The 27,958-nt window shown below is 40.9% G+C and overlaps 1 protein-coding gene across 6 annotated transcripts; it reads right to left on the reverse strand.

Annotated features, from left to right (window-relative positions):
- On the reverse strand, window positions 1–27,906 carry rap1gds1 (Rap1 GTPase-GDP dissociation stimulator 1). Of its 6 annotated transcripts, none has more exons than XM_022241148.2 (17): window positions 27,763–27,906; window positions 27,519–27,630; window positions 16,523–16,609; window positions 11,985–12,092; window positions 11,000–11,128; window positions 10,418–10,543; window positions 9,894–10,046; window positions 9,483–9,611; window positions 9,019–9,144; window positions 8,509–8,670; window positions 8,192–8,326; window positions 7,623–7,760; window positions 7,168–7,293; window positions 6,736–6,838; window positions 6,226–6,389; window positions 5,582–5,713; window positions 1–5,190 (listed from the first exon to the last, which is right to left on the reverse strand). In XM_022241148.2, exons 3-17 carry the CDS (start codon window positions 16,524–16,526, stop codon window positions 5,072–5,074), a joined length of 1,854 nt encoding a protein of 617 aa, XP_022096840.2. In that variant the 5' UTR covers window positions 16,527–16,609; window positions 27,519–27,630; window positions 27,763–27,906; the 3' UTR covers window positions 1–5,071. The 6 variants fall into 6 exon arrangements, with proteins under 6 accessions (XP_022096840.2, XP_022096922.2, XP_022096749.2 ...); XM_022241230.2 differs by having other exon boundaries at window positions 27,731–27,877; XM_022241057.2 differs by having other exon boundaries at window positions 27,519–27,877.
- Between the last annotated feature and the right edge of the window lie 52 nt (window positions 27,907–27,958).

Below are 27,958 nucleotides of genomic sequence, written 5' to 3' on the forward strand. Positions count from 1 at the left end.
TTAAATCACTTTAATCACTTTTATTTTTTCACAGTATTTTGAGAACAGTGTAATCTGCAGGCATACATGTACATAGTATTCTTCCTTCGACGGAATGGAACGGGACAGACTACAGTTTGTTTTTGTAATTACACTTCTGAAATAGCCATACTTCGATAATTTTTATGAATGGAATGCTTCCAATGTTGATGGTATATACCACACATTCGATAATCAGATTTCCTATTTAAAAATAGCCCCTTTAACAAGTTGTTTTGTGGTGCACGGTCATGCAGCCTTACCATGTAATTTTGGCTACAAAGTGTAAAATAAGATTCTTCGTAACACCAACACCTTGATTACCATGGTTCAAAGGTTACCACCACGGTGGCTACCTCGGTAATTGTTCTCATCTTGGAAAAACGCCAAATTAATTTTTGCACGATATCAACCACTGCCACATGCAGCTGTAGGTTCGTTAGTTCGTTCGTACATACATGCAAAAATCAAAAGTCACCTATTCGTGACACAATTCGTAATTTCGTGGAATGTGTTTTCTGGAGCAAACCAACATACAAATGAACAGTGAGTTATGGTCCAGTAAAATCTCCAATATTGTTCCAACAGCGGGTATCGCTCTTCAAAAACATTTCAGTAGACCCTCCTTTGGTAAATGGACATTTTATTTTTACCACTGCTAAATCGGTTTGAAACTCTGCGAAAAAATTTCAGAATCTATTTCGGTCCAATTGCAAGAGGGCAAGGGGTGGTCTACAGACACGTATATTTCAGAAAAACCAACAGCAGGTTTCAAAACAGTTTAGTTTTCCTGTATTCACCTCTGTGCCCTCTTTTAAAAAGCCATTTTTTTTCAATCTTCAAAACTTTCCGGGTAACACTCATAGAAATCTCCAAATCAAACAACAAATATTGAACACTTGTAACGCTAAAAAATGAAAAGATCGAAATTAAGCATCATTAACAAAGATAGAGGTGGCCAAAGTGTCTTTAGCTCAATTTTCAAAAGTACTTAAAAATATCGGAAAGATTCACATTTTAAAATTACTGAGAAAGCAACACTTTTGTCATGAAGTTTTTCTTCAAGCATGCGAAAACTAGATTTTAAATTGATTTCCCATGGTTGCTTAGCAACCAATTTTGTAATTCATGCAGTAAATTTATACAAGTCTTGTACAGGTTAAAGTCAATACAGATAATTCGCTAACTTTTTTAGTATAATATTGAAGTAGAATGATGAAAGTCTTTGTCTTTGGAATACTTGTCTCTTTGGTTGCTAGGCAACAGCAGCCTTGCTGGCATGCAACAATCTGTAGGTTTAATCTCTTTTTACAAGTGGTGGAAAGTGCAGTATTTGCAGTTAAAGCAGCAGAGAGAAAAACCGCGATCTATACAAATTAACAGAGCAATGCATAAAATTTGGATAAGCAAGCAGCCTTTATAGGAATGGCTGCAACCGGACATGCAAACGACAACTTAATGGATCGGCCTATTCTTAGGAAATGTCTTAAAGTTAAGGCTTTGGTTTCAATTCGCACATGCGCAAATGGTGTGTTACTTGCCACAGCCGTTTTGATTTAGACACCACCGACTGTGCGCATATGTGTAACCCACAGGCTGTTATCTGGGACTTGAATTAAAAAAAAACAACTCAGTTTTGTGAATTCCACTTTCAACTACGGGCTTCTGTAAACGTTGCATTCGTATTAAACATGACGCTAACCTGGTACAGGGTTCAATCAGAATGCTAACAGCCCCGTCTCATTGTTTTGTGGCCAATCAGACTCATAATTTTTGTGTAACTTCCGCACACAAACGTCTGACATGCAGCGGCCAGAAACATGTACTGTGGCATTGGAAACGAACACGTTCACTGCAGTCTGTTGACACAGAACAATTTCGTGAAAAGACTGCCATTTCTGTGACGCAATCCGGTTCTTAAGTGACTTCGTCTTATACGCGCAAGTTTCAATTGGATAATCACCTAAGTAACTTCCGGTTCCATATAACGATTTGCGGTGGCCGTGGTTTAAACTGAGGTGACGTCACACTAACGAACCAAAATGGATCAGTCAGCAGCCATAGCTTTGGCATCATGCAGAACACCTGCGAGCAGGCATATAAACAGGCATTTGTTCAAAGAGATCCCGAATGACGAGATGGAACCAAGACTGGGTAATGGATATAAATATGTAGATCACCCTTGCTATAACATCAATCTAAAGATAAGGCGCTTGAGGCAGCCACCAATCGAGAACCAGAGACTGTAAGTGTTGATTGCATAAAAACTCAGTTTATGCATGATTTCAACATGTTCATTTTTAACAGTGTACGTGACATTTACAGATTTTTAGATGTAAATTAACAATTACATGAAGATTCACTTATCCCGCAATTTGCTGCAACTTTCATGGCAAGACTTTACATGTATGTGCATTATAGACCACGATTTATGTTATCTGTACAATTTCATGCATCTTCAAAAATGCAACAGCTTAGCGTACAAATGCAAAACCCTGAATGGGCTGAACATTATTTCCCAATGATTTTATACAATAAGAAGGCAGTTAAGTTTGGTAGCCGGTAACTTCAAAGTTAAGTGAATGCTCTTCAAAGCACCAATACTTCCTACAAGTACACCTCGAGTGTTTGCATTCCTTTCAATGAAATCATAAATACTGCTCCGTGAAGTATGTTGCAGGAATGTTTGAAAGCAACCTAGCCAGTGTACATGTATGTGAAGGACTGTCATTGGGCTTGAATTTTTTGCCTCAAAGCTTTGGTAGACAGGAAATGCATATGCTTTCATTTTTTCTTTCTTACTAAGAATCTTAGCTTACGGTTACACAAAATACGAGTACAAATCTATCAAATTAGTTGCTATAGTAACTGATTTCCATCCTTAATGATAGTGAGGATTGAATCAACCTATGAGACGTAGCACATTCCATACATTTGTGCAGCTGGCTTGCTGCTTTCATCAATACATAAATTTTACATGAATTAACTAAGTGAAGTGAGTGAGCAAGGTACATGTTTAGACATTGCATACATCTAGATATATTTTAGCCCAATTAGTTTCAGTTTCTTCAAAATTTTGGCAGCGCATTCAACAGTATAAAACTGATTGTCGCTAGGAATCATCCAAGGTTCTAATGTGTCTCAACATAATATGCATATGCTGTGGAACTCTGCCAAATATTTCTGAACATAAACAGGTCATCGTATCAGTCATCACTGAGGAGTTCTCTTCACAGAAAGTTAAACGTCCCTTAAGCTGTAGCTTTCACAGTCTTTGCTGAATAGACAAATATTTCAGAATCCATATATGGTATCTGAAGTAACTGTTACAATTTTGAGTCATTTTCATGCAAAATGTAATGCTTCCAAACTCTCAAAACTCTGTAAGTGCTCAAACCTGTCCGAATAAGAAAATTGGGAACCCTTGCACTTACAATCCTTCCAACAATAAAAATGAAACATCAACAGAGTTGCGTTTGAAGGGCATTCCGTTATGTTATTTGGTACATCACATTACGCTTACAGTTTTGTGCGTGCCTTTACATGTCTTTCTCCAATTCAGCCAACTTTTAGTCCCTTGTGTATCTGTATAGCCAGTGTCCCGATTGTTGGGGGAAACAAGATTATAGGTAATCAAAGTTGGATTTGAACCTGGCACTTTGAACTTACTAGTACACATGCCTCATCAAATCCAATGGTAAGTCTTGTCTAGAACATAGTATTCATGGCAGAATGAAACTGACATGTGCTTAACACCACATTCCTTGTAATGTTGCAAGCTTTCCTGTGCATTTCAAGTCTCTATCTATCGGCTGCGGTACATGTACCAGTATTTTTTGCCTCATCCAGCATAAACTCTGCATCGCTTCACTGTACCTGCTTGACAATGTTGTTAATTACGCTGGGGACTCAGTTGTTCCAAATGAACAATGGTGCTCAAGCTTCCCAACTTCTGTATGTAGGTTTCCATTGTGTATTCCTTTAATGCTGCAATTTAGATGTGTTTGCTTTTTTGGATTGTAAACTGAAGCCCATTGTAAACACACCTTTACTAAATAGTTTTACACCTGCAATTCCATTCTACTTAAGTGTAACTCTTTTGAATATCTGTAACTGCTAAAAAGGCCGTGTCCAGTCGTTTTTAAAATCCTCACTTGTGTTCTGAAACAAACGATGCATGGTCTACAACACATTCTAACAAGGACAGTTGTCTTTAAATGTATTTTACAAGGTGCCTTTACATGTATTCTGCAGCTTTAGGTTTTCTGTGAAGTGGTTAAGTGGACTTCCTTCACAGTATATTGCACTTGTGATGTAATTTACAATTTATTTCATATGCATGTACTTGGACTGCCAGCAAATGTGTGAAAACGCTTTTGTACATTCACTTATTCCAATACCTTGCTCTGAAATGTCTGGTCTGCTGCACAATGCTGAAGTTTCAAGCCTGCAATCCTGCTTAACTTTGCCGTAAACCTGAGTTCCTGCCGTTCGTTTAAATCAGATTTCCAAATCCTGTGCGACAGTGTCTTCCTCAATTATAGCCCATCCTCTTGTAAATGAAGATGCATGCGTTCAACTTGAATTTCAACAATGTCTCCTCTACTGCCACATGACTTCGCCAACATCAGCAGTAACGCCGGCATTCATTAAACCAAACTCTCTAAATCCTGTGCCAAATCGTAGCTAACATAATCACAGCCCATATCTCTTGCACTTAAGTGCTTGCCATTGGAGCAAAATATCCTGGGACTCGTTTCTGAGTGTTGCAACTTTAACCTCGGCAATGTCTCCTCTGCTGTTGTGTGACACTACTGGGTCACGTGCTCTGTTCCTCATGTGGAAACTTGCAAACCAGCCAGCAATTTCTAGGGCAACGCAAAAGCCTGTATCCGTTGTGCGCATGCAGCAATAAGAAGGGTTTGCTGGGGAAGGTTCCTTGTTCCGTGCATCAAACTTTCAAGCTTCAGCTAAATTAGCGGCCTACATTTCAGTCATCTTGCAAGAAATCTCTTCCAACCAAAAAGTGGCTCATCGAAGCAGGCCATGTGGTTCATGTAAAATGCTCTCGTACGTTCGCGGCTTTCCTGCGTACTGCCTCAATGTTGCTTGACGCCAGCATGTTGATTGCCTCGAGCAGATCACCTTGAATCATCACCTCTTTTAGAACATCTAGTGGGAGAATTGAAAGGTCTTGAAAGACATGAAGAAACTTAAACAGGTTGATTGAGAAATTGAGAAAACAATCCCATGGCAAAATAAAACAAACTACTCACACAAAACAAACCCAAAAGCCTGTTTTTTGTAGAGATTGCTTGTTTCATAATAAAATGACACAAAGTAACTTTATCCTGAATTAATTGACTACATAAAATACAAAAAACTTTCATTACCAAGTCTTCCATATTTACAAGATGGACTTTTTCTTGAAACACTCTGAATGTAAGCTCTAAAACTACATTGAAACTGTGCCTGAGTTCATCAAGGTTGGAGAATAATATTTCCCTTTGCATACTGGTAATTTATCTTCCCTTCTGTGGAATGGAATGGTCCAAACACTCACCTGACTGTGTTAGAAAGCCCACGAGGGAAAGAACATTGCACTGAATCTCAGGGGCAGTGGTGTTTGCCTTTAGGACCCTGCTAACCATCCCCAGCAGATTGGCATCCATGAGGGCTTGCACGGCTGAGGGATCTGAAACCAGTCCAGGAAGGCAGAATTAGAGGGTCATTAACCCATTTGTAACTGCTCTGACGAAAACCCTGTGGTGTGTTATTCCTTGTACCAAATAATATTCTACATGTATGCTTTTTCTGAATTAACCAACGAATGTGATCGACTCTCAATATAAAAAGCACTGCTGTAAGGAAACACTGAAAATGCAGAGGGTCCGAACCTCTTCCATTTCTTTTTGGGTTTTGGTCTCGGGTTTTAAGGGATTTTGCTTCTGGTTTGGTTTGGATGTTGGTTGGGTTTTGCTTTGAGTTTTACTTGGAGTTTTGGTTTCAGGTTTTAGGGGATATTGGTTCGGGTTTGGTTTGGATTTTCGGTTTTGCTTTGGTCGGGTTTCGAGTTGTGTTTTTTTGGTTTGAGTTTGGGTTTGGCTAAGCAGCAAGTGCACGCAAAGGCAGAGCTGTTGTTAATGGACAGCAAGGAAAAACAAGATATCTTCTGTAGAGAATAACTATTTTTCAAACCGGCCCTACCCAACTGTGTAGAAGAGAGGAGGGTGAGTGCTATCAATGCCTCATTCTGCATGAGTGTGTGCTCACTCATCGCCATGGCAACCAGGCGAGGCATCCCGCCGTGCTCAATGATGCAGTGCATGACCTGGGTGTTGGCTGAGTGTTTAATGAGTGCCGCTAGTAACCTGCCAGTTTCCAGACACAAGGGAAAACAAAAAATACCATTATTATAACCCCCAATGCACACTGTCCACGAATAACTAACAAATTTGCTTAAGGGGCTGTATACAAACTCATGATGAGTTTTGCATGGCCAGTGTAGTTTGAGAAAACTTTCCATTTGCTCCATTTTTAGTAAATCCAATTTCACAAAATAAAAATCCAAGAATTCATGTTATGATCTTGGACTGTAACACTGTACTGTCTCTAAAACCTCTCTGGCACAAACTGAAGGAGCCATTTCTCTTTCTCCGGGTTTCTAGAATGAAATTCCTTTGTAAATAGAAGGACAACATCAAACATGGAAAATACCTATTAGCTTCTCCTGCTACACCAGCGTGTATCTGGCAGTCACTGAGGTCAGCAACCCTCTCAATAAATTCAGCATTACAACCCAAGGACACTGCTGTTTCCCCTACACAAATATTGGTAAAATGACAACAAAAATTTCTGAAACAAAATCATGAAAACAATTTCCTTGGTTGCAAGAAACAGGCTCTTAACCCTTTTGTCTTTTTGCTTAAAAGCTGGATCTGCCAAAACTTGTCGATGTCTGAACAAATGATGGCACCCTTTGGACCAGCAAGGCTCATAAAGGTAAGATTGTGTCCCGTAAACTTTGTGTCCTTTCTTTTCATTTGGAAAGTGTGACTTAGGAAACGTTTGTAAATCTGTGTGGGTTTTGTAATTACAAAAGTTGGTATTGCATATAACAATGCCTCCCCTTAAAAACACGCAGCTTACCTTGGCCATCAATAAGCATTCTGCACGTTCCTAATAGCTTAAATACAACTGGATGCATCTCTAATTTCAGAAGGGGTAAAATTACGTCTAAGATACCAGCTTCCAGCAGCAAGGGCTTGTTGACCTCTGTACAGATAAAAGAAAAGTTATGAAGATTTTAAAAAAGTTTTACTACAGGTAAAGAAGACAAGTAAGTATAAAATTGCATGCAAAATGAACAATCCAGAAGATTTTTGACATGTGCAGGGAGGTGGAAAAAAATCCGGGAGAGTTGGTTCTTTGCTCTAAACAAGGGAGATCAAGTTTCAACACACCAATGCATCCCTGTGGGGCAACACATTACATGTACACAGAGCAGGTGACCAACTTTCAATTTGTGAGGGTGCCCAGTACTCAGTTCTAGCCCAGTCCACAATACTTATATTGAGCCCTCGGCAAGACAAAGGTTGACCTACTTGGTATAGCAAGGTTCTTGAGAGCACTGAGCACTGCATGACCCAGTCTCATGTCCAGCTCCTCTCCTTCCGGTCTCTTCAGGAGCTGTAGCAAAGGTCCCAACACGCCAAGCTCTACCAGTTTGATACAGTGCTCATCTGCTCAGAGAAAAATTCATAAAAAATTGAGACATTTAGCCTAGAAGCGTCCACGGTCTGACTAAACTGTTAGTTGATGCTACACTGGGGAACAAATCCAAAACGTCCACGGATTAGATCATGTGACCTTTTCATCTGGTTGTCTACATCGCAGAGACTATATCAGGAAAAAAGTTGTGGATGTGTCTCAGGTAATGGCCATCAACAAACGGCAGCTTCGGTAACTTTGAAGTGTGATCTCAAAGGATCAGTATACAATTAAGAGATACAATAATATGAGGTTATAAAAGTATGCGAAGGGAAAAAGCACACGGCATTGTACACTTTTTACTAATCTTCTGCACTATGCTTATGTGTCAATGGTTGTTATTATTTCATCTGAGACCAATGTTCAACTGTGGACTGCAATATCAAATGGGTTAAACACTCACCGTTTCTTGCGAAGTTGCCGATAGCCAGCGCACCGGATATTTGGTAGAGGTCAGTGGGAGACTTAATCCAGTCAGACATGACCATCTTGAAAAGTGACCCTTGACCCTCATTGAAGAGGTATTTCATACTCTCATCTGCAAAGAGGTCATTTGAAACAGGTGAATTGCTTTGGCCTCATTATTAAAATACCAGACAAATGGACAATGTGCTCTGTGTAAATACCGGCTTCTTGTTCTTTGTGTGGACCTGCAAACAAATACATCCACACAATGCAGGTAGACCAGTTCAATGGAGTTCATAACTATCAAATTCTCACCTCCAGTCAGCAGCAAGATGATGATGTCACTGGCCACTCTCTCAATGTCAAAGTCCTCATCCGACTGGCTGCCTCCAGCCGACTCCTGCTTCATGAAATTGTCCACCACATCCTGAACGGTCGGCACCAAGTCGGCCTTGGCAAACTCAAGCTTCATGGCATCTAAGGTGAGAACAAAACGAAGATTAATCAAGTCAAAGTGTCTAGCAGTCAGGTAATTAACTCAAGTACAAAAACAAGTACTTCACTAGTACTCTACACTACTAATCAAGAGTACCGTCATGTCTACTAAACTGCAGTGAAAAATAACAGAAGAGTATTTCTGTCACAGTTCCAAACTCACATCAAGACTGGAGTACTTGTAACTACTTCTGAAGACTTGCATATGTAATTACATGTACTGGTTAAGCATTTGTGAAGTACTTGTTAAGCAACTATAAGACTTTTAAGTGTCATAGAAAAAAAACAAATTCTCTATTAATGGGGGACTTAAGGTGTATGTACATGTACCGTTTTCAGCCAGGGTTGCGATGACTTCAAAGACTGTCTCCAACTGATCATCATCGCCAACCATCTTAAGTGCCTTGATGAGAAGCTCTGTGATGCCACAGTTAACAAAGCCTACCTTGTTCTCATCTGGAATAAAAAGTATGGAGAGAAGACTAATTTGCAATCTGCTCCAAGTGGAAACAACAGAGAGCGTGTTTTTAATTGAAATTGACAGATCAAAATGTTGAATGTAGAATCACTTCGGAAATTAAATTGAATAGATGAGGCACAAGTTCGGCAAAAGGACTTGAACTTGGATTCAAGGCTGAGACATTCATGTACACTGCCGCAGCACCCTCTAGCCAAAAATTCAACGGCGCTGTCTAGCCCATCAGCTGTAATTTCAAACGTACCATGTTTAAACCCCACCAATTGGCATTTGTGAAGGACTTGACTATATCACTGCGCAACATCTGACAACTCACCAAGCTCAGCAATGTTGCCGATGCACATGATGACCTTGCCGCACAGGTTGATGTCGTCCGGGAAGTTCTTCATGAGCAACACGAGGAGGTCAATGCCCCCTTGCATTCTGACTTTAGTCTGGAGTATGCCTATGTTGGATCAAAGAGTTCTTTGGTAAAACAAAGGATAATCGAACACCGAAATTACGGTAACATGCACTCAGAACAAGAATGTTGCAGTGTAGTCCATTTTAGGGTACTGTTTATGAATTAATGGACCTTTTAACAGCACTTTCAGCACGATGGAAATAACGAACTACGTGTAATACTAAGTAAAAATCCAATGGATTTATGAGCAAATAGTTCTTGATCAACTGTAATAATCAAATTTTGTATTTGATGTATATGTAACAAATGCTCCTGAAAGCTCACCATTGGCATAAGTAAGATTCATCAGGTAACCACTAGCAACCACTCGGACCTTCTGATTGATTGAGTCGGTGTCGGGTGTGACGGATCTTGATTTCAGCAATTCCAGTAGTCGTTCTACCCCCTCTGTATCATGGATGGTTTGCCGGGCCTCGTCTGGCAAATAGAATATCACGTGGTGGAACATTTCAGCGATGCATGGAGGAAGAACAACATTTCTGAAGAGACTATTACTTCTTGCCCAACAATTTTAATCAAATTGTAGTTCCCTGTGTCTATTTGTACAGGTGCATGTTTTTGTTCTCAAAGACAGCCCTCTGATGCTGCCCAACCGGTACATTCATTCTTCCGACTTCAATTTGGAAATGAAGCGATCTACATCATTTTGCACAGAATTACATGCATACGTTTTAAAAGGATTAAAATTACGACGAACAGTTATTTAAAAAAATTATTTGGTATTTCAGAAGAATTTAGGAAGGCACCCTGTAGTCATGTTTTAATTATTCGTCAATTTTTCAACTTACCATGGTCACAGCAGATGTTCCCCAGTGCTCGGCATGCCTGTATCACTACATCTTGGTCCTGGTGTGACAGCAAGCCATTCAGGGTGGGGATGATGCCCGCATCTACGAAAGGATCGCGAATGCTCTCTGCAAAAGGCAAGTATTCGGTTTATTTTCCCAATGTGCTGGGATGATATCCAATAACAGAAGAACTGGGAAATTGTTTCATTTCTATCACCTGTGACCGAGTCGATCTTGGGGATCTCAGCATTTAACGGAACGGTAACCAGTTTTTTTGACAAGCACTGTCTTTGAAACAACAATGGTCAGCATTTTGACATGTGCGTTGCCATGACGACTGCACATAATAGAATGTACTTTTGGCACTTATATTAAGTTAGTCCAAGTTACATGTACGGTACATGTATGTTACCCATAAGGCTTTGCCATGCCTTTACTTCCTGCACAAAATTCTGTGAAGGCCGTTGGCTCGTGGATGGATAAATGCTACCAGTAAGTACTGAAACACTTACTGGTCAGATGTTCACAAGCACAGGCTGTGGATATCACCATTTTGCGAAATGAGAAAGTTGATAGACTTGCCATTTTTGGCCATCTCAGCAATGATGTTGCAGATCCTCCCCAGGGAAATTTCCTTGTCTGTTTGCTTCAGCTGTTCTGTCAGAATTGCTACCGTCCCCAGGCTTAGGAGACGAGCACTGGATTCCTCAACTAAACATGTCACAAAAAATAATGAAAATTTAGAGCGTAGGCCAACAATAGGCCCAGAATTGCCCACACCGGTCATATCACAGGTCGCTCATCCTCAATTTGTCGTGATGATTTCTGTTACTGCACTGCAATCATATACACTGATACAACTCTTCAAAACCCAACAGGAGGTGACGAAGGATTTTGCAGAATTCAAGAATGTACATGTACAGGTGCATATCAATTAACCAACTGCGTAGACATTGATATGTACTGTGCCAGATTTTAATGCCCCTAAAAGTGTACATGTACATGTAGTTCAAAGAATGCGGAGTGGAAGATTTTTGCTACATTTTGCACAAAGCTACGTGTATCAGATCTGACTGGCAATTCAAGTAATATTTATGCTTTCCTTTACTTTTTTAAAGTTATTGTAGCCATGCAGAAATGAATGGTACATGAAGATGGCGGAAACCACTGATTGGGAATGGCACCTTCTAGCAGGGGAAATCATTTGTGTTGGAGGTTAAGGCCATGACACACTTTTGAGGAAAGCACACACCAGACATGAAAGACTGTTTCAGACCTTGGCCAAATTGCATCCGGTTGGTGAATAAAATCCAACATGTGCATGTACATGTACTTTCTGGCAACTCTAGCACTACATAAAAAATATGGGCGATTGACATTAGTGTGCACCCAAGAGTTTGCAACGCGTTGGCCAATCACAATGCGTGAAATCTGTTGACCCAACGCGCGTTTGGAAAGGGTCGTCAGATTTCGCGCCAACGCGTCGTTGCAAACTCTCGGAGGCGCACTATTGTCAATCACCTGAATTAACAGTGAACCAGCCATAACATAATACAATGCACTGTACCGGTATTACCGTCTTGTTCCAATGCTTGTAGCATGCAGTCAAGGCATGACACGGGATCGCCCTCATCAGCATTCAGCTGTAACTTCTCAACCGCCTTCCCCAAATCATCTAGGAAAGGGGGGAGGGGAGGGGGAGATATTTTTGGTTAGTACCAGTGCATGTAAGGGGGAGATATTTTTGGTTAGTACCAGTGCATGTAAGGGGGAGATATTTTTGGTTAGTACCAGTGCATGTAAGGGGGAGATATTTTTGGTTAGTACCAGTGCATGTAAGGGGGAGATATTTTTGGTTAGTACCAGTGCATGTACGCAAGTATACGCAGACATGCAACTTGGACTTTGACCCCCAAAACACAAGAAATTCCAGTCTTTACCAGACTTTGTACAGTCTTCTTTAATTGTCAATGCCGCATGAGCGTGAAGTGAAAAACAAGGAAATCAGCTGATCCAAGGAAAAGTCACATGACTGATATACATGTAAATAAATATATACATGTATGTTTTTTGATCTATGGAATCCTTGATGCAGTTTTTCATTCAGCAAGTACAAGTGCAGTACACCAATGTACATGTACCCTGTACACATCTTGTGAGCAAATAACATTGTGCATTAAAAGGTACAGTCTGTCATTTGTCATCCGTGCATTATGGTCGTCTGAAGCGAACAAATTGCTCATAATCTGAATAAAGGTGCTTTACAACTAACCTACATGTACATGTATGAGGTCTCGAGAAAAATATACCAGTGCTAGGATTTTGATTACAATTCAAAAGTTGCAGTGTCATGGTTTAAATTGTGCCCAATTCAGCCGATTGCAGCTTGATAAATTTACTGAACAAACAACTTATGGCAACCGTTTGTGCATGGTGTCAATGCTTAAAATGACAAAGGGCATTTTCCAAAACGCATATTTCGACACATCACTAGAAATGGCCTTCCTTCGTTGATTTCTTCAAAATGACAGCTTCCTTGAAAGAATTATTCTACATGGAGCTTAATTAGTCCCGTGAATATTTTTCAAACAAAGTAAACTAGAAAATTTAACAATAATTTTGTCAGTTATGGTACTTCATGAACAGAAAATGTGGGACTACACCTTTAAAATTGTACCATACAATGTCCCAGTAGTACATGTAGTACCAAGAAAGTGCTCTCCAACACCTTTAATAATCATTAAAATGTTTACAATCTTCATTTTTCAAAATCAAATTGTGAATTTACGTGAAAAGTATGACACTGTAAGATGGCACTTGAGCAGCAAAGGTACTGTTAACAAGGCACATCAGCAATTCATGTGACTCATGTGTTTTTTTTAATGTACACGCGGTACCCGTTAGACTCATCATCACACAAGCAGGATGTCTATTAATCAGATGATGACTACATTTTATTTCCTGTGGGATTTTCTATTGGTATGAGTCTTTGATATGAACTTTGCAATATATTTAACCCTAACTCCCTCAAGCGACTTAGCAGGAACCTTCTTCATACATGTAGATGTACCGTACATGCCGGTACATACATGTATGTACATGTTTGTGAATCCCAACAACATACATGTAATATCATGTTAAACTGTACATTTATAATGTACATGTGAGCAACTGGACTGTGTTAATGGCATTGTCCCACGTAAAACTCAGTCAGTTTACTTTAACACTAGTCCAGTGTTGATCCAAACAGATTCCAACAAACCCTGGTGTTGGATTTTGGCTGGTTGGGGATCGGTCGGTTGAGGTGAAAAAAACTGAACACATTAACAAAAGTGCAAATGGACATACATGTGTACATGTACATGTATATGTACATACAGGTACATGTACAAAATTTCCTACTTTCAAAAATTTCCCATTTTTTTAAATTCTAGTTGACAATAAATTCTGTTTAAAAAAAAAGAGCAATTTTTGAGGAGAAAAATGGGTTCCCAGATGAACAAAATTGATGTGAAACATACATGTACGCGTATGCATACGTGTACATGCACATGCACCGGGGGGGCGGTATATGTACACGTATGTACAGGTAGTAAGCTTTTAAAAATTACATTCTTAAACAAACTTCAATTTTAGCGCCAGTATACATGTAGGAAAATACATTTCATGGCCACACTACGTACATATTTGTATCTGTATTCGGCATTTTAATAGCCGAGTGGATGACGCCAGTAGTATTAGTTAATGAACCGGTTCATACCGGTATCACTGACTGCTGAATTTGACTTTAAGGACTCGAGGAGCCTGTATGTTTTTCTCATCTGAAACGCTACTCAGTGTGTCCATTAATATGACATGTGCTGGTGCATTACATGGATGACCAACTTCCAGTTACCGTAGATTTCTGTTGTAAATTGTAAATTCAAACCTACCGGTGCATGTAAGTTACGTGCATGTACATGTATGTACACACAGACGGGTCTATCACCAGGATCATTGTACAAAACAAGTACGTGTAAATGTGTCAATAGCAATACAGGATACACTATATGCCAATTGAAACTGGGTGATTAATTTACAATTTTGCCTCGTTACTTTTATCTCCTCCCCAAACTACCGATATGCAAAAGGCATTTCACATCAATATGCTGATGATCTACATACCGGGACATGTACTGGTACATTTACACACAAGTAACCACACAAAATGGCAATGCAACACCCCGTTTTTCCAAGCTGCAAACATGTATCCAAAATCCAAACCATTTCTAATTTAGTCCCTTCGATCTTATGGCCTCATGTTGCATGTACATGTACAGGTGCGTGTCTCTGTATCAGTGTAGCCTGTTTTTTTTAAGGTCATCCTAATTTGCCCTAATACCCTACATGTACCTGTTCAGTGCATGGTCCTTGTCTACACATATCATGTATCCCTCGATTTCACTGATGAATGATGACGGGATGATGATGTTAGAGCACAGTGTTTGTGCAAACATTCAGCCTACATGTACACTGTACATGCTCATATTTTATGGCTGATACAGTGGCATATTGAAGATCAAGTGCTTAGTTGGTTGGTGGTCCCAGTTTGGCTCAGTACTGGATTTTATAACAGCCACTTCTAGGAAACTCAGCTAGGCTTTGTGACAGAATGCTTAATGAGGATGTCATCTCCAGGAGCGCATAAGCAATAGAACAAAGTAAGTTCTGTGGGATGACCAATATGAAATCAGCATACCTGTATGTATGTACGTGTACGTGCAGCTTTTAGAAGAAATCTTCTAATTTACATGTTGGTCATACTACTGTACATGGGATTCACCTGCAGGACATCTTTGCTGTATAATATTTGAACCTTTCAATAATTAGCAAGTTGTTTTCCTCAAACAATATTCACGGTATATGTACATAACGGTAAGTAAGTAAATTTCTGAGTGTAGTATTTTCCCAAAAGAAAATCAAAGAAACAGAAATTTACATTCAAAGAAGTCGTAAAGTTCATCGAGAAATCCAACAATGTTGCTGCAACAAATGACGAGCCAGATGCATGATTAGATTATGTTTGTCTGCCCTGGCAGCACTACGTACGGTGGGCAGAGGCTGCGTGCATGTGTGCATGCCATGTAAGACGATATCCAATGCGTGAAAAGGATGCCCTGTGAATCTGCGTGAGAAGACGAGTCAATTTGCAGAAGCAGAGAAGCCTTGCCCAATGAGCCTCTTAACCCTCTCCAACCTCCCCCCTCCCCGGGGAAAATATGATGCTGATGAGCACTTTGTGACGATTAGGCTCCCGCTGACCATCTGAGGCGCCCGTTTCAGCTTCATCTGGTTAGATAATGATGGTGGTGATGACAACCACTGAACAGTACACTCAACCTCACAAGCTGAAGATGCACACATACTCATCATGTCGTGGTCGATAGAATTTATGTGACAATATTTTATACACATGGGGAACTTTACCCACAGCAGGTGAAGGGAGTTGGATAGAAAAATTACATAAACAGTATAGTGATGCTAAAAGCAAAATCATGACAACTAAAAAGGCGTTGACCAGGGCTAGAATTTCATTCTGCAATGGACAAATAAAAAGCTGTTTGCCTGTACTGTATGTGTCCAGGGGAAGGCACAGTAGGGCCCAACTGGCCACCATTATGGTACAATGTACCGGTACCTGGTCAAAAATACTTTTATAGAGTCCTTGTGCATACTGAAATAATGGCTAGGTTTATGTACATGTACGCATTCATCCTGGCAATGTACACCCCTGCTTGCCTCTCTCCACCCAGGAGTATAAATGGGTACCAGCATTAGCTGGGGAAGCAACCTGCGATGGACTGGCATCCCATCCAGGGGGGAATAGAAGTACTCTCAAATGTTTCATGCCAAGGAAACCGGGTATAAACACCTGCCTGATGAGCCAAATTGGCTCAGACCAGACTTGCTACATGCAGGTACTTGGACGTACGTATAATTGGAGGTACATGTAATAGTGCTCGTTCCCAATTTGTTTTTTTTTTTCAGCAGGGACCGGAATGATATTACAAACACAGGTACAGCATGTAAATTCACAAGCCTGGTCCATGTACGTGTAGTACTCACCCATGGTGCCAGCTGTCTTCAACTCGGAGAAATAAATTCACATGTACATGTACAAGAGGCCTCAGTTGGTAAGTCACCTGCTGAGTCCTACGGAAAGAGAGTGGACAGAAGAAAAAAGATGAAAACAAACTGCCCGTTAAAAAAAATGACATTTTTAGAATATATAACCGTAACTCAATTCCAGGGCTCAACTGATCCCAGAAGCTTGTCCTACTTTAGCACAGCATCCTTAGTTGCAGGATACAATCAAGCATACAATATACAAGTACTAGTTCTTTTGCTACACGTAACCTGAGAGACCGGCTTGAATTTAAAGTTAGCACAGGGTTTTCCTACCCTTGCAAGGAAAGATTTTTTTGCTGACGGTAGACTGCGCCATGGAAACGAGCCCCCTGAATTTAAAATAAAGTACTGCTTTAAATATATGTATCTCAATCGATCAATGATAAAAAAAACCCAAATTCTGCATTCAATCTTTTCCTGTCGTTGCAGAACTGGTGATATATTCTTGTACATAAAGATCGTTCTGCTTTGTCAATCAACCAAACTTCAGATAGCAGTACATGTTTTAGCCTACATTCTTTGATTTAAATACATGTACATGTAGCTTGCAGACGCTTCCTTTAACACACTTATGAAATTCTGACTTAATTACAGGTACATACATGTATGCATACGAGCTTTCTGATCTACATGTAGTTTACAGCCTGCTGAACAGTGAAGACTCATGATACTGACCAAGGGCGTCAATCGGGGGGGGGCATAGCCCTTATCAGAACAAATGTCAGTGTGAAACGAGAAGCCCTGAGCGGCGTGGGGTCCAGGTCCGGGTCCCACTCAAGGGCCCCGGAAAATTTTGGAGTATAGATGCTGTGTGGCGTGATCTGACACAATTTCTGGCAACTTAGGCCAGTTTTTTAACATATGATTTTGCAAAGTTCATTTTTATTTCATGTTTTGAAAAAAAAGGTGTGTGGGGGGGGGGGGAGAATTGAAACATATACTAGCACCCCCCCCGGAAAAGTGGGAGGGATGTTCCCCTGTCCCCCACCAATTGACGCCCATGATACTGACATATTCAATAGAGTGTGAAATGAACTGTTGCCGGGTTGCCATGGGCAACCCCCCCATCCATTTATCAGCCAACATTCAGGTCGTCTAAGGAATAAATGCGATACATGTACAGTGTACATGTCCTTCTACAAGTTTCATGGAAACAGCGTCCCTGTTTCCACAGAATTATAATGATTACCACACCTGAAGTGCTGTATTGCTCTCCATGTATTGTTTCTCTGACACAGTGATCTGTGCTATGCAGCTACATCCACTTTTATAAACCGGTAATATTTGAAAGGCACTCTTGGAAAGAAGGAATATTTTCCTTTCATTCTTGAAAACTAACAGTTGCGTACATGTACATGTATGTGTTTTGTTGTTGCAGAATTGTTGCAAAACTGTCAAAAATTTCTGTTGTACAACTGAAAAGAACAAAACTGCATGTACATAGGTACATGCACTGAACAAATGTATCACTTTCAGTCAGGAATATGCATGTACCATTACATGTGCATGTAACCGGGTACCGAAACCTTTCAGGTCCATGTGCTTATCTACCTCTGTGATTCAAGGGAACCCACAACTTACATGTATAGTAGTTGCTATTGTGGCTAGAAAACTTGAAATTTCATGACTGTGTGGTGGTATAATTGCTCATATTGTATACTCAGAAAGAAGAGCCCTTAATGATGGCTATTCATCAGAACTGTCAAATGGATTTTGTAAAATAGCCGCAAGTGATAGCTGGCTCATAGCTTGTAGTATCTGCCATTACCTGCGCGCCAGGAGCCTTAGTGGTGCAGATTAGTTGGCCTTGTTTGTTTCACATAGATCAGGATCACGATCAGTGATCTGTTGTGGGTTGACAGACACCAAAACTCGCCAGATGGGTGGTGCGAACAAGTGTTGGGGTCACTGATTGAGATCCAGATGGCCGAGACAGAACAGGTCCTTTGCTCTGACAGCAAGTGTCCCATCCAAAATTACAGAGTTTCACTGTTGGCAGGAGTGTAACTTCATTGTTGTCCACATTTGGGAAGAGTTAAAGGGATTCAGTGGATTTAAAAGACATCTACATGTCGGCAGTACATTCTCAAAACAAGCAGCAACTGGATACCTGCAGATTTTTTTAATTTAATCCCTCCCTCCTCCCCTATCAACTTTTCACACAACGTGACCATGAAAATCCAGACGTCTTACAAGCACGATCAATATAAGTACATGTATGTGGGTAATCGATGCCTGCAGTGGGTCCAGTAAGTTAAACCAAGCAGGGATGGAATGCACCAGTAATAATAACTCGCAAATTAATTACATCCCAGACCACTTAAAGCTGGACAAACAAATTCCCAAAGGCTCAGGGGATTATGGAACCATTAGGAAACATTAGGAGATTGAAGGACAAAATACTTAAAACAAACAGTCTGGGTTTAAGGAATTTGATGCTAATGATGAAGCTTTGTTGAGGCTTATCATTAAGTAAGAGGCCGATTACAACATCCATGACATCTATAATTAAGATATGAAAACTCAGAGCATAGAAGGACAGGTACCAGGAAAGTTGCAGTTTTTTCTTCATTGGTGTTCTGCAAAATGTCACTGCATCACTCCACCACATTCTTTGTAAACAACGCAGCCCTTGTTGAAAAATTATCCTTCCTGGGAAAAGGAGGTATAATTACAGTTGCTTCTATTGCAAAGGTTTTGAGGTACACGTAACAGTATACCGATACCTGATGGAAATACATTGGCTACTGGTACACTCTCATTAATTTCCAATCCGAAAAGGGGGAAAAAAGGTGCGGCTTAATTAAACTGGCCACTTGCCATTGATCGCAAAGACAGCCTTGGGGACAAGCACCTGCCAAATCACATGGGCCTTTTTTTTCCTTTTGTATCATCTCTCCAGTGATTCCTAAAATGTTCAGCACTCCAGCTCTGTGAAAAATTTGATTCCCCTGGAATTAAAGAACGAGTGCCGTTTTATATACATATGCACAAGGGTAAAAGAGCTACACGTACACGCAGAGCAGCTGTTAGTACGGTAACAAGACCAAAATGAGGAATCTCCTGAAAGCAGCTCTTTTGCATGCCACAGCCCTCCGGTTTATCTCGCTTGGCAATCTCTGCTGCCCAGCAGAAAAGGGAAGACAAACCATCATGGGGCAAAATTCCAATTTCTCTTCGATAATGAGAGCGCCTGGAATATCACTCTCCCCTGCAACACTCGCCCTCAGGCACCCAAACAGAAACGTATTCAATTGTAATGATACGGGCCAGGGCAGTGCGCTGATGAAGACTTTTTGGAATTTATCATTCTCTGAGTTTTTAAGGGATGAAAAAGTACCCTGACTGTACAGACATGTACATGTAGTTGACCCTACATGTAACTCCACAGACATTTTTGAGGGGATTCAACCTTAGTCCTTCAAAATCCTGCGACTGCCTGCATGTAAAAACTGGATACAGCCTACATCTTCCACAGTATTCCAAATGTGTTCCTTGAAGGGGTGACCACATCCCCCATCCTTCATGAGCCTCAATTCCTGTCAGTTTGCTTAGGCCAGTATGAATGATTATATTTACCAGTGGACACTGCAAGAGAAATGTATGTTTTTAGGTACAAACTGAGCCTAAATTTACGCAGGGCTGAGAATCAATACGACAAGGTTTGTCCAAAGACCTTGACACAATGCATCTTTTGAAATTAGCTTCACGTTTGCCACACTTAACCTCAATCCTTCAAAATCCTACACTTGGGAAAGCAGCATTTTTACAGATTGGGGTTAATCAAACAAAAAGCCATTGGTTTTTCCATGCAGAGGTTGAACTTCAGAAAATATAGGAAGGTTTACTCATGTACCTGCAATTACTAGTATGCCCCAAGAGTAAAGACTGAGCAGAATGAAGCAGTCGTTAGTGAAAGTAGGCAAATTGGTTAATACAGGTATGTATGTATGATAAAACATGTGCACATTACAAACTGAAAAACAATGTAAGCATTTAAAATACAAGTTGGACTATCCACAATCTAAGCTCAAAATTACTTCCCTGTGCATGTACAGTAGCATACCAACTGCACGATATGAACCCTGGACAGTGTGCCTACATAAACTGACAGAAGTTAGATTTTACAAAAAATGGATGGCGGCACTTCTCAGCAAAAGTTCAAAAACATGAAGTGTCTGTTCATAAACGGTAGACTACATACATGTACACGGTGGCAAGGTGTTGAATTCATTCTCCTAACTTCAACGTTATTTTGTGTCAATCTTCATCACATCCACCGCTACTTGCCCAGCACAACTTAAATGTAAATGTACATTACATGTAGGTCACTCTTCACCGGGGAGCTAGTAGGTGACATCAACTCACAATGATTAAAAAAAAATCGTCTCAGATGAGATACAGTGTCATCCCTGGAGACGTTGTGTATGCTGAATGCCAAAGCAAGAGGATTAAGTTACAAGCTTCATCATGACTAAAATGTGCGTGAAAATCAGCTCAACCTACCTGGCCAAAACACATCAAACAGAGCTGTGCGAATCAATGCTCACATTCACTACCTCGTGGTAAATAAAATGCCGCATGCACACACAGCCTAGCAGACGTCTGCCCACGAGCCGACCGTACCGTCACATGAATGTTTCAACAGCCCCTCCGCTCACTTTTGTCAACAACGCCAGCAGCGCGACTGCCTGGTCTTAATGTGATTTCCTCTCCTGACACAAGAGGCACATGATGCACACGTGTACATTGTACATGTCTCGTGATGCGTCACGACCAAATTGGCATTGCAGACCGTGCGACGACAACAGGTAGACGTGAGCAACGTAACTCCCCTCGCAAAACTCCCCAAGCATGTTCCCAAAGTGAGTGGGTCATTTAACTGTACATGTGTACCTCACTGCATATCATGTACATGGGCATGACGGGGGACTCCTCCTACGTCCCCTCCCCTCCCTCCCCCTCCCCCCCCCGGGGGCCAAATCACGACATATCCCGGCTAACAATCAAGACAATAACACTGAATCATTCTTATTCCCTAATCCTTGAAATTTGATGAATCACCACACAAATGAAGATGTTCATGAAAGGAGACAATCAGCAAAAATGATTTGTCATGTTCTGTGGCTTTTCAGGCCGATATTTTATCCCTCCCTTCAGTACCTGTACCTCAAAGTGACGGAAATGATTTCAGGAGAACTATAACCACTTGATAGATAACTTTAAAAATCAAGATCATTATTCATCGTTATTCACTAATCCTTGAAGCTTCTTGTGATAAGTCATTGCAACGTGAAGATGTCTGTGATTGAAGATAATCAAAAGTGATTTGTCAAGTGCCAGTACAGTGGCTTTTCAGACTGATATTTCTCTTGTTTTCAGTAAATTTAGCAGCACTTGACTTCAAAAATCAGATTCCTCCACACTGTTGGATCAACTAAAACTTTCAAGATGTTAGGTGGGCTGAGACACATGAAAAATAATTGCCTTCCAATTATGTACAATGTATAAATGGCCGTGATATCCCGTAGACACACACTGTGCATTGGGCAACACCAATAGTGATGTACACGAAAGGGGAGACATAAGGGGCAGGCATAGGCTCACCCCCCTCCCAGAAACAAAAATCTGGGGATAGTCTGCCTTGGTGAGTGTTTTCACTGTGACCAAACCAATGAAGTGCCTCCCTCCAGAAACTAAATTCCCCCCCCCCAAATTCTCCAGTACATGTAAAATATACTCTAGTTATGCCACTGAACACCAAGCATTTGGCTCCAGGAGACCTGTCTGAACAGTTGAAATCACTGGATACGTTTCTGAACATTGCAAAAACCTTTAATGCAATTTAACTTGCTACTTTTTTTTGTACGCCAGAAATGTATATGTACAAGTACAGTATAAATGTACCCGGTACGTGCATGAGTGTACATGTACCTCATGAAATAAGTTTACAAAACTACAAGAAAAGAAAATAACGTAGATTTATCCTTCCTAAGGTAAGGGAAGGTTTTTTGCACTAAGACTCTACGACCATGTATACTGCATTGAACATACGGTAAGTTGGTAACATCTCACTGTAAATGTCCCCCACTGCAATAAACACCTCTACGACCTGTTCAGAAATTCCACAGATGTCTACGAGATTTACACCTCCGTGCATGAGCCCCCCCCCGATCCATTCCTCCTGGCGCGGCCAAATGACATATTTTCCTACTCACTCCTTTGCCATATATTAAGTCCCTTCACAGTCTGAACGTCAATCTCGGAGCAGTCTACACCATCTCCTCTCATCATATCTAATGAAGCAAAGAAATTCTGGCATTGCTGGCACTCGAGGGGGGGGGGAGGAGAAATGATGGGTGGGGACGAGTACGTGTACACGGAGACTGCTTAGTTGAACACATACTGGTATTTGAAGTTTCGCTACTCCTCAGAGGGGGAGTATTGATTACAACTGGGCAAGGTGCCAAAAGGGGGGGCGGGTAGCAGCCTACAGTCATTTATTGAAATTCATGAAATGCGGAGACTTTATTGGCAATGGCTCCAGGTGTTACACGAATTCCATCGGAAACTGCCAACAGTAATTTGGATTCTTCCCGTACCTTTAATTAAAAAAGATACTGTTGTTATTACAGCGGAGGTTCTCAGCTCCGAGGCAGTTCTTTTTTTTTTTGGTAGGCCCACTGTTCTGTTGGATTAACCTTACATATTACATAGAGGAACCTTTGGTACGTTGATACGCACAACTGAGTTTAGTGGTAACGTCCTAATTCCGAAAGATGGAAGACTTGAAAGCTTAGAAACTAATACCAATGGCCTCGAGTCTGTTTTCTGTTTCTTTTTTATATTAAAAAAATGTGTACATGTATAGTGTATGTGTCGCTTGAATTCAGCAAATTACAAATTACACTGCAAATACCCTACAGTACGTAAAGGCCTATCGGTACATTTTAGACTCAGTATTACCACAAATTTTAAAAAAATGATTAAAAGTAGAGATGATGATTACTGCTATCATAGTTATTGTTTTTCTTGAGGGGGGCTTACTTCGGGTTAGGGAAGGGATAATTTTGTTAGGGGGGAAGTGTTATAAGAGAACTTGCCATGCACAGTCCAGAGTACATGTATTACCACATATGGGCATAGTCACCTTCCCTACCGATTAGTCCAAAATCAGCTTTACCGGTACATATCTCAAGTTGGCAATGCGTTGTAACGACGAATTTTAAATCCCTTCTCTACAAATGTGTTTTAGAACTTTTAGTTTATGCCTGTAGTCAGGTTTTTTTAGCACAGCTAATTAAATTGTAATTGACATTTTTTGTTGGTGTTTTTGTTTCATATTCTGCAACGTTTAAGAAAAAGCACCCCATAACACAGAAACACCTGTTGCAATCAATCCGTTGCAGGCCGCTAGAACAAGCCTTGTGATTGGTCAGATTGCGCGAGATTTGTAATGTAATACGCCGTGCAAATATGGTCATACTCCAGACTGATGTACATGTGCAGTACCTGTATATATATACACATAAAAGTTGGAAATGTCAAAGAGCACTAGCCAACTGTGTTACATGTACATGTACGTGAGCAATGGATAATGAAATTATGAGTCACTACACGCTAAAGGCTTGTTCTACATGTAACCATACATCTGCACAGCTCCTGTTAAATTCTCGGGGGGAATTCATCAGACAGGTTGCTCTTTTAACCTCTGATGGAGTACAGATTTACATGGGCGGACATTCTCAGTTAGGAATATCGGGCTGAATGCCACAGAATACATGTACTGTACGCAAGCACAAGGTTTGGACAAGGAATTACTGGAAGTCAGACAACCTGAATGTATGATTTGGAATCAATGCTACAGCTAAACACACTATAACTGTACATGTGTAGATGTGTGTGTTCTTTAAGATCCATATTTTATTTAATAATCATACTTTTATTTGTTTATTATTTATTTATTGGTCTCTTTTAAGCTTCATAGATCATACACACTGAACAGTATTCATGCTGAGAATTTCTGTTTAGTGGAAAAGCAGAATGAAACTCAGTGTACAATTGTTGTCTTCCGTTTTTCCTTTCAAGCGCACACTCAGTGGTACTGGCAGTATCTTTGTGTGAGATGGTTCGTCCTGATTGATAAATTGAAAATTTTGCTCATGTGAGTCATGACATCATCGCCATGGCCTCTATGGGCAACACACATGAACAAACGAAGGCACTTCATTGACCAGAAACAATGCCCCATGGGGCCAACCACTCACTGTGTGTCTGTAAACTGTACGCGTTTGGGTTTTGAAACGCAGAAACAGAGAGTTAAGTTGCCTTGAGACTAACCTACTTTCTCCTAGTCAACTCGAAAACCAGGCAACTGAGCCATGACTGAACCATTCACACTCAAGTTCCTGCCGCTTAACTTGACAAAGACAGATCACTTGTTGATTGGATCTGGCTTGAACTGATTCCAAGTTACATGTAGTTGGTTCCAAATTGGATAATGTACCATTATACATGTTGGCTTACCAGTACGAGACATCATGTACAGACTTTATGATGACAGAACAGGCCTGAAACCAGAAATACATGTACATGTACCGCCACATACATACATCTGTACAAGGCACATTCCACTTGGAATGACAAAAAAGTGAAAATGTTCCCCTCCCCCATCGGTTTGACGGGAGAGGGGGCATTCAACATAGGGTACAGTACTTTTCCTGAAAGGTAGAGGTACCCAGTGGACAGACAGCCTTTTTTTTTTAACCAATCACTCACTCTTCCTGGTCTAATGGGTGGAAGAAGGGGGCTCATCATTACCATCTTTTCTATGGCAGGGGTGTATAGTACAAAGCAGAGAGTTTCAGACACCATGGGTGCTTTTATGGCCACTTAATTGACATTTGCACATTAGTATTAAGGCACTGGTAAAAAAGACCTGACACTCAGCTGGTGAAATACTGAGGCCAAGCCCGAGAGCTACATTACAATGCCACTTGGGCTCCTCAATCCACCTCTTGAGGAGTAGTAGCAGTGCTGGGGACCTTGGAGTGGCCTCATGAAAATTTGGCACTATGGTGAAGTTGGCAAACGATCAAGTTGGTGCATGTATGTACGACTGCGAGTCAAGTTGGCAAATGTTCAACTTGACTGAGCCTAATGTTGGCCAAGCTACATGTTATAGGATCACTGCCAAGGAGGTTATTGTGCATAGGAGACCATGAAAGTTGCGGCACAATCAGTCGATTGTGCTGCACTATCGGTTGGTCCTTTAACTCTAAATGAGCGGGGGGGGGGGCAGAATCCAACACTCAACGCTTTCTCTGACATCACAATGCTTGTATTTTCAGGCACTGAGCCTTCAGGAGTTTTTCAGTAACATGATGCGATCATTTTGACACCAATTTTGTGAAAACTGGACGTACATGTACCGGTAGGTACTCCTTAAGTACAAACACCGTTCTCACAACACACACTGTGCCCATTTTCCAAGACAGGTCAGCAAAAGTGTATCTTCAGTGGATCTGCTCGATGCATTTTGGCCAACACATGTGTGGCCTTGAACTTCAAATGGCCCTAACAACAAACCATACAGGTACATGTACATGTAAGTTGGATCGAGGTGAAACTTCACATTTGTAATGACCGGTGTCCTCACATGCAAGCTGTGTTCATGACACAGTTAGGGCAGGTGACAAAGTTGTAGTGGAACAGAATATCGACACATCATGTAAAACAGAATCACCTGATTGCCAAGTGATCACAGATCATGCCTAACAATCGCTATGTTTGATTGATAAGAAGACAGCAGCACACAGATAGTACTGTTGGGCACGATCTGTCGATCAGCACGATCACGTCATCTTTGCGAGATCCATCAAGCTTACGGCACAAATTCTGCATCAGGGTTTTACATGTATCGTAGCATTTTTTGAAAAAAGAGAAGGAATGATGCAGATTTCATTTGTAGACTAATTTCATTTTGATGCAAGATTCTGCATGAATTTGATACTCATTATGCAAATATATACATCTTTATCATGAATATCACCCCTTATATAGAGTATATATGGTGTAGACCCCCCAGAACAGATTTACTCCATCAACTGCAGTGGCAGTGGACTTGCACGCACATTCTTAAACTTTATATACGCATCCTTTATGAATCGCAGCAGCCTATTGGCAGGCATGGAACTTGTAGAATGATTTCAATTTTCAACGGCACAAGTGTGATGTGAAAAGCGAGGAAATCAGTTGATTGGAGCTGAGGAAATGTTGCATGCCTGAATTGAGACCCTCAGAAAACAGTTGTCAGCATGCGCATATAGACACTGCATGCTTTTGTGAATGGTCCGCTAGAGACCAGCGCATCGTGAGATCGTCTCCAGGACATTAATATACAGCTTGAATCACAATATGAAGCAGATGGTGACTTAGTGTTAGTGTGAATAGTGTGGTTCCCTGACCACAGATTTCCCAGACATCTCTATACATAATCTTAGCAGGAGTAGTCAGAATTATTGGGAATGGTATCCAAAGCAACGTAAATGTTTGTAACACGAATACATGCCTGTTTTTGTCACGTGATGTACAGCCACAAGAGAATGCAGATGTGTGCAGATCGTCGAGGGATGAGCATGATGAAAGGTGAGGAGGGTAGAAAAACCTCATTTTTTGCCAATGGTTAAATGCTACAAAATACACTCAAGAACAGTAGTTTCATGTAAGTTAGCTATTATTAATAGGGTCTTTAAAGGAAGATCTGCTTAAGCAAGTGCAAACGGATGTTTTATCTGGTAAGTTTACTGGGCAGCTTTCAAAATGCCATAGCAAGCAGAATCATCAAAAAGGTGGAGCGCAGTAAGCATAATAAGATCATAAAAGTCTACGGTGCAGAATAGTAGAGGTAGTTATAGGCCCTTGTAGTACTTACCTAATGAGTTACAACGCTGACAACTCAACAAACACCTCAACTGCTCAAGCCAAGGGGCTCTTGCTTCTATTTTCTAGGTTAGTTCCAGGCCGATGACACCTCACGTTAAGCCCTGGTGGAGTAAGAAAACACACCCGACTTCACTGATATGACACAAACACTAGGATGTTGCCACAAAGTACTGGCCCTGCCCTAGTTCAGGCTACACGCACATTTTAGACAACAGAATGCCTGCCAAGGTTACCTGCACTGTACTGATGGAGCGAAATACCGGTACAGTGTGAAGAGGACTCGCTGTCAATGTCCTGTGTGGATACCGAAGATTGTATAGCGGCGCGCCAGTGCGAGGGCGATATACAATCTTTGGTGGATACTATACTACGAACTCATCAACTGTTTCTGCTCGGATACGTGAAATAGCCCCCTCAAGTGTTCGCTTT

The sequence above is a fragment of the Acanthaster planci genome, linkage group LG19 (assembly GCF_054643075.1).
Source record: "Acanthaster planci isolate LZ-2023a linkage group LG19, COTS_SCS, whole genome shotgun sequence".
NCBI classification, from domain to species: domain Eukaryota; kingdom Metazoa; phylum Echinodermata; class Asteroidea; order Valvatida; family Acanthasteridae; genus Acanthaster; species Acanthaster planci.

Excerpts from the sequence above, each read along its gene's own strand:
- rap1gds1 (XM_022241148.2), bottom strand. Across the intron at positions 7,761-8,191 it reads CGGCAACTTCGCAAGAAACG|ATGAGCACTGTATCAAACTG; the intron begins GTGAGTGTTTAA and ends TTCTCTGAGCAG. Across the intron at positions 5,191-5,581 it reads GGGCTTTCTAACACAGTCAG|ATGTTCTAAAAGAGGTGATG; the intron begins GTGAGTGTTTGG and ends TTCTCCCACTAG.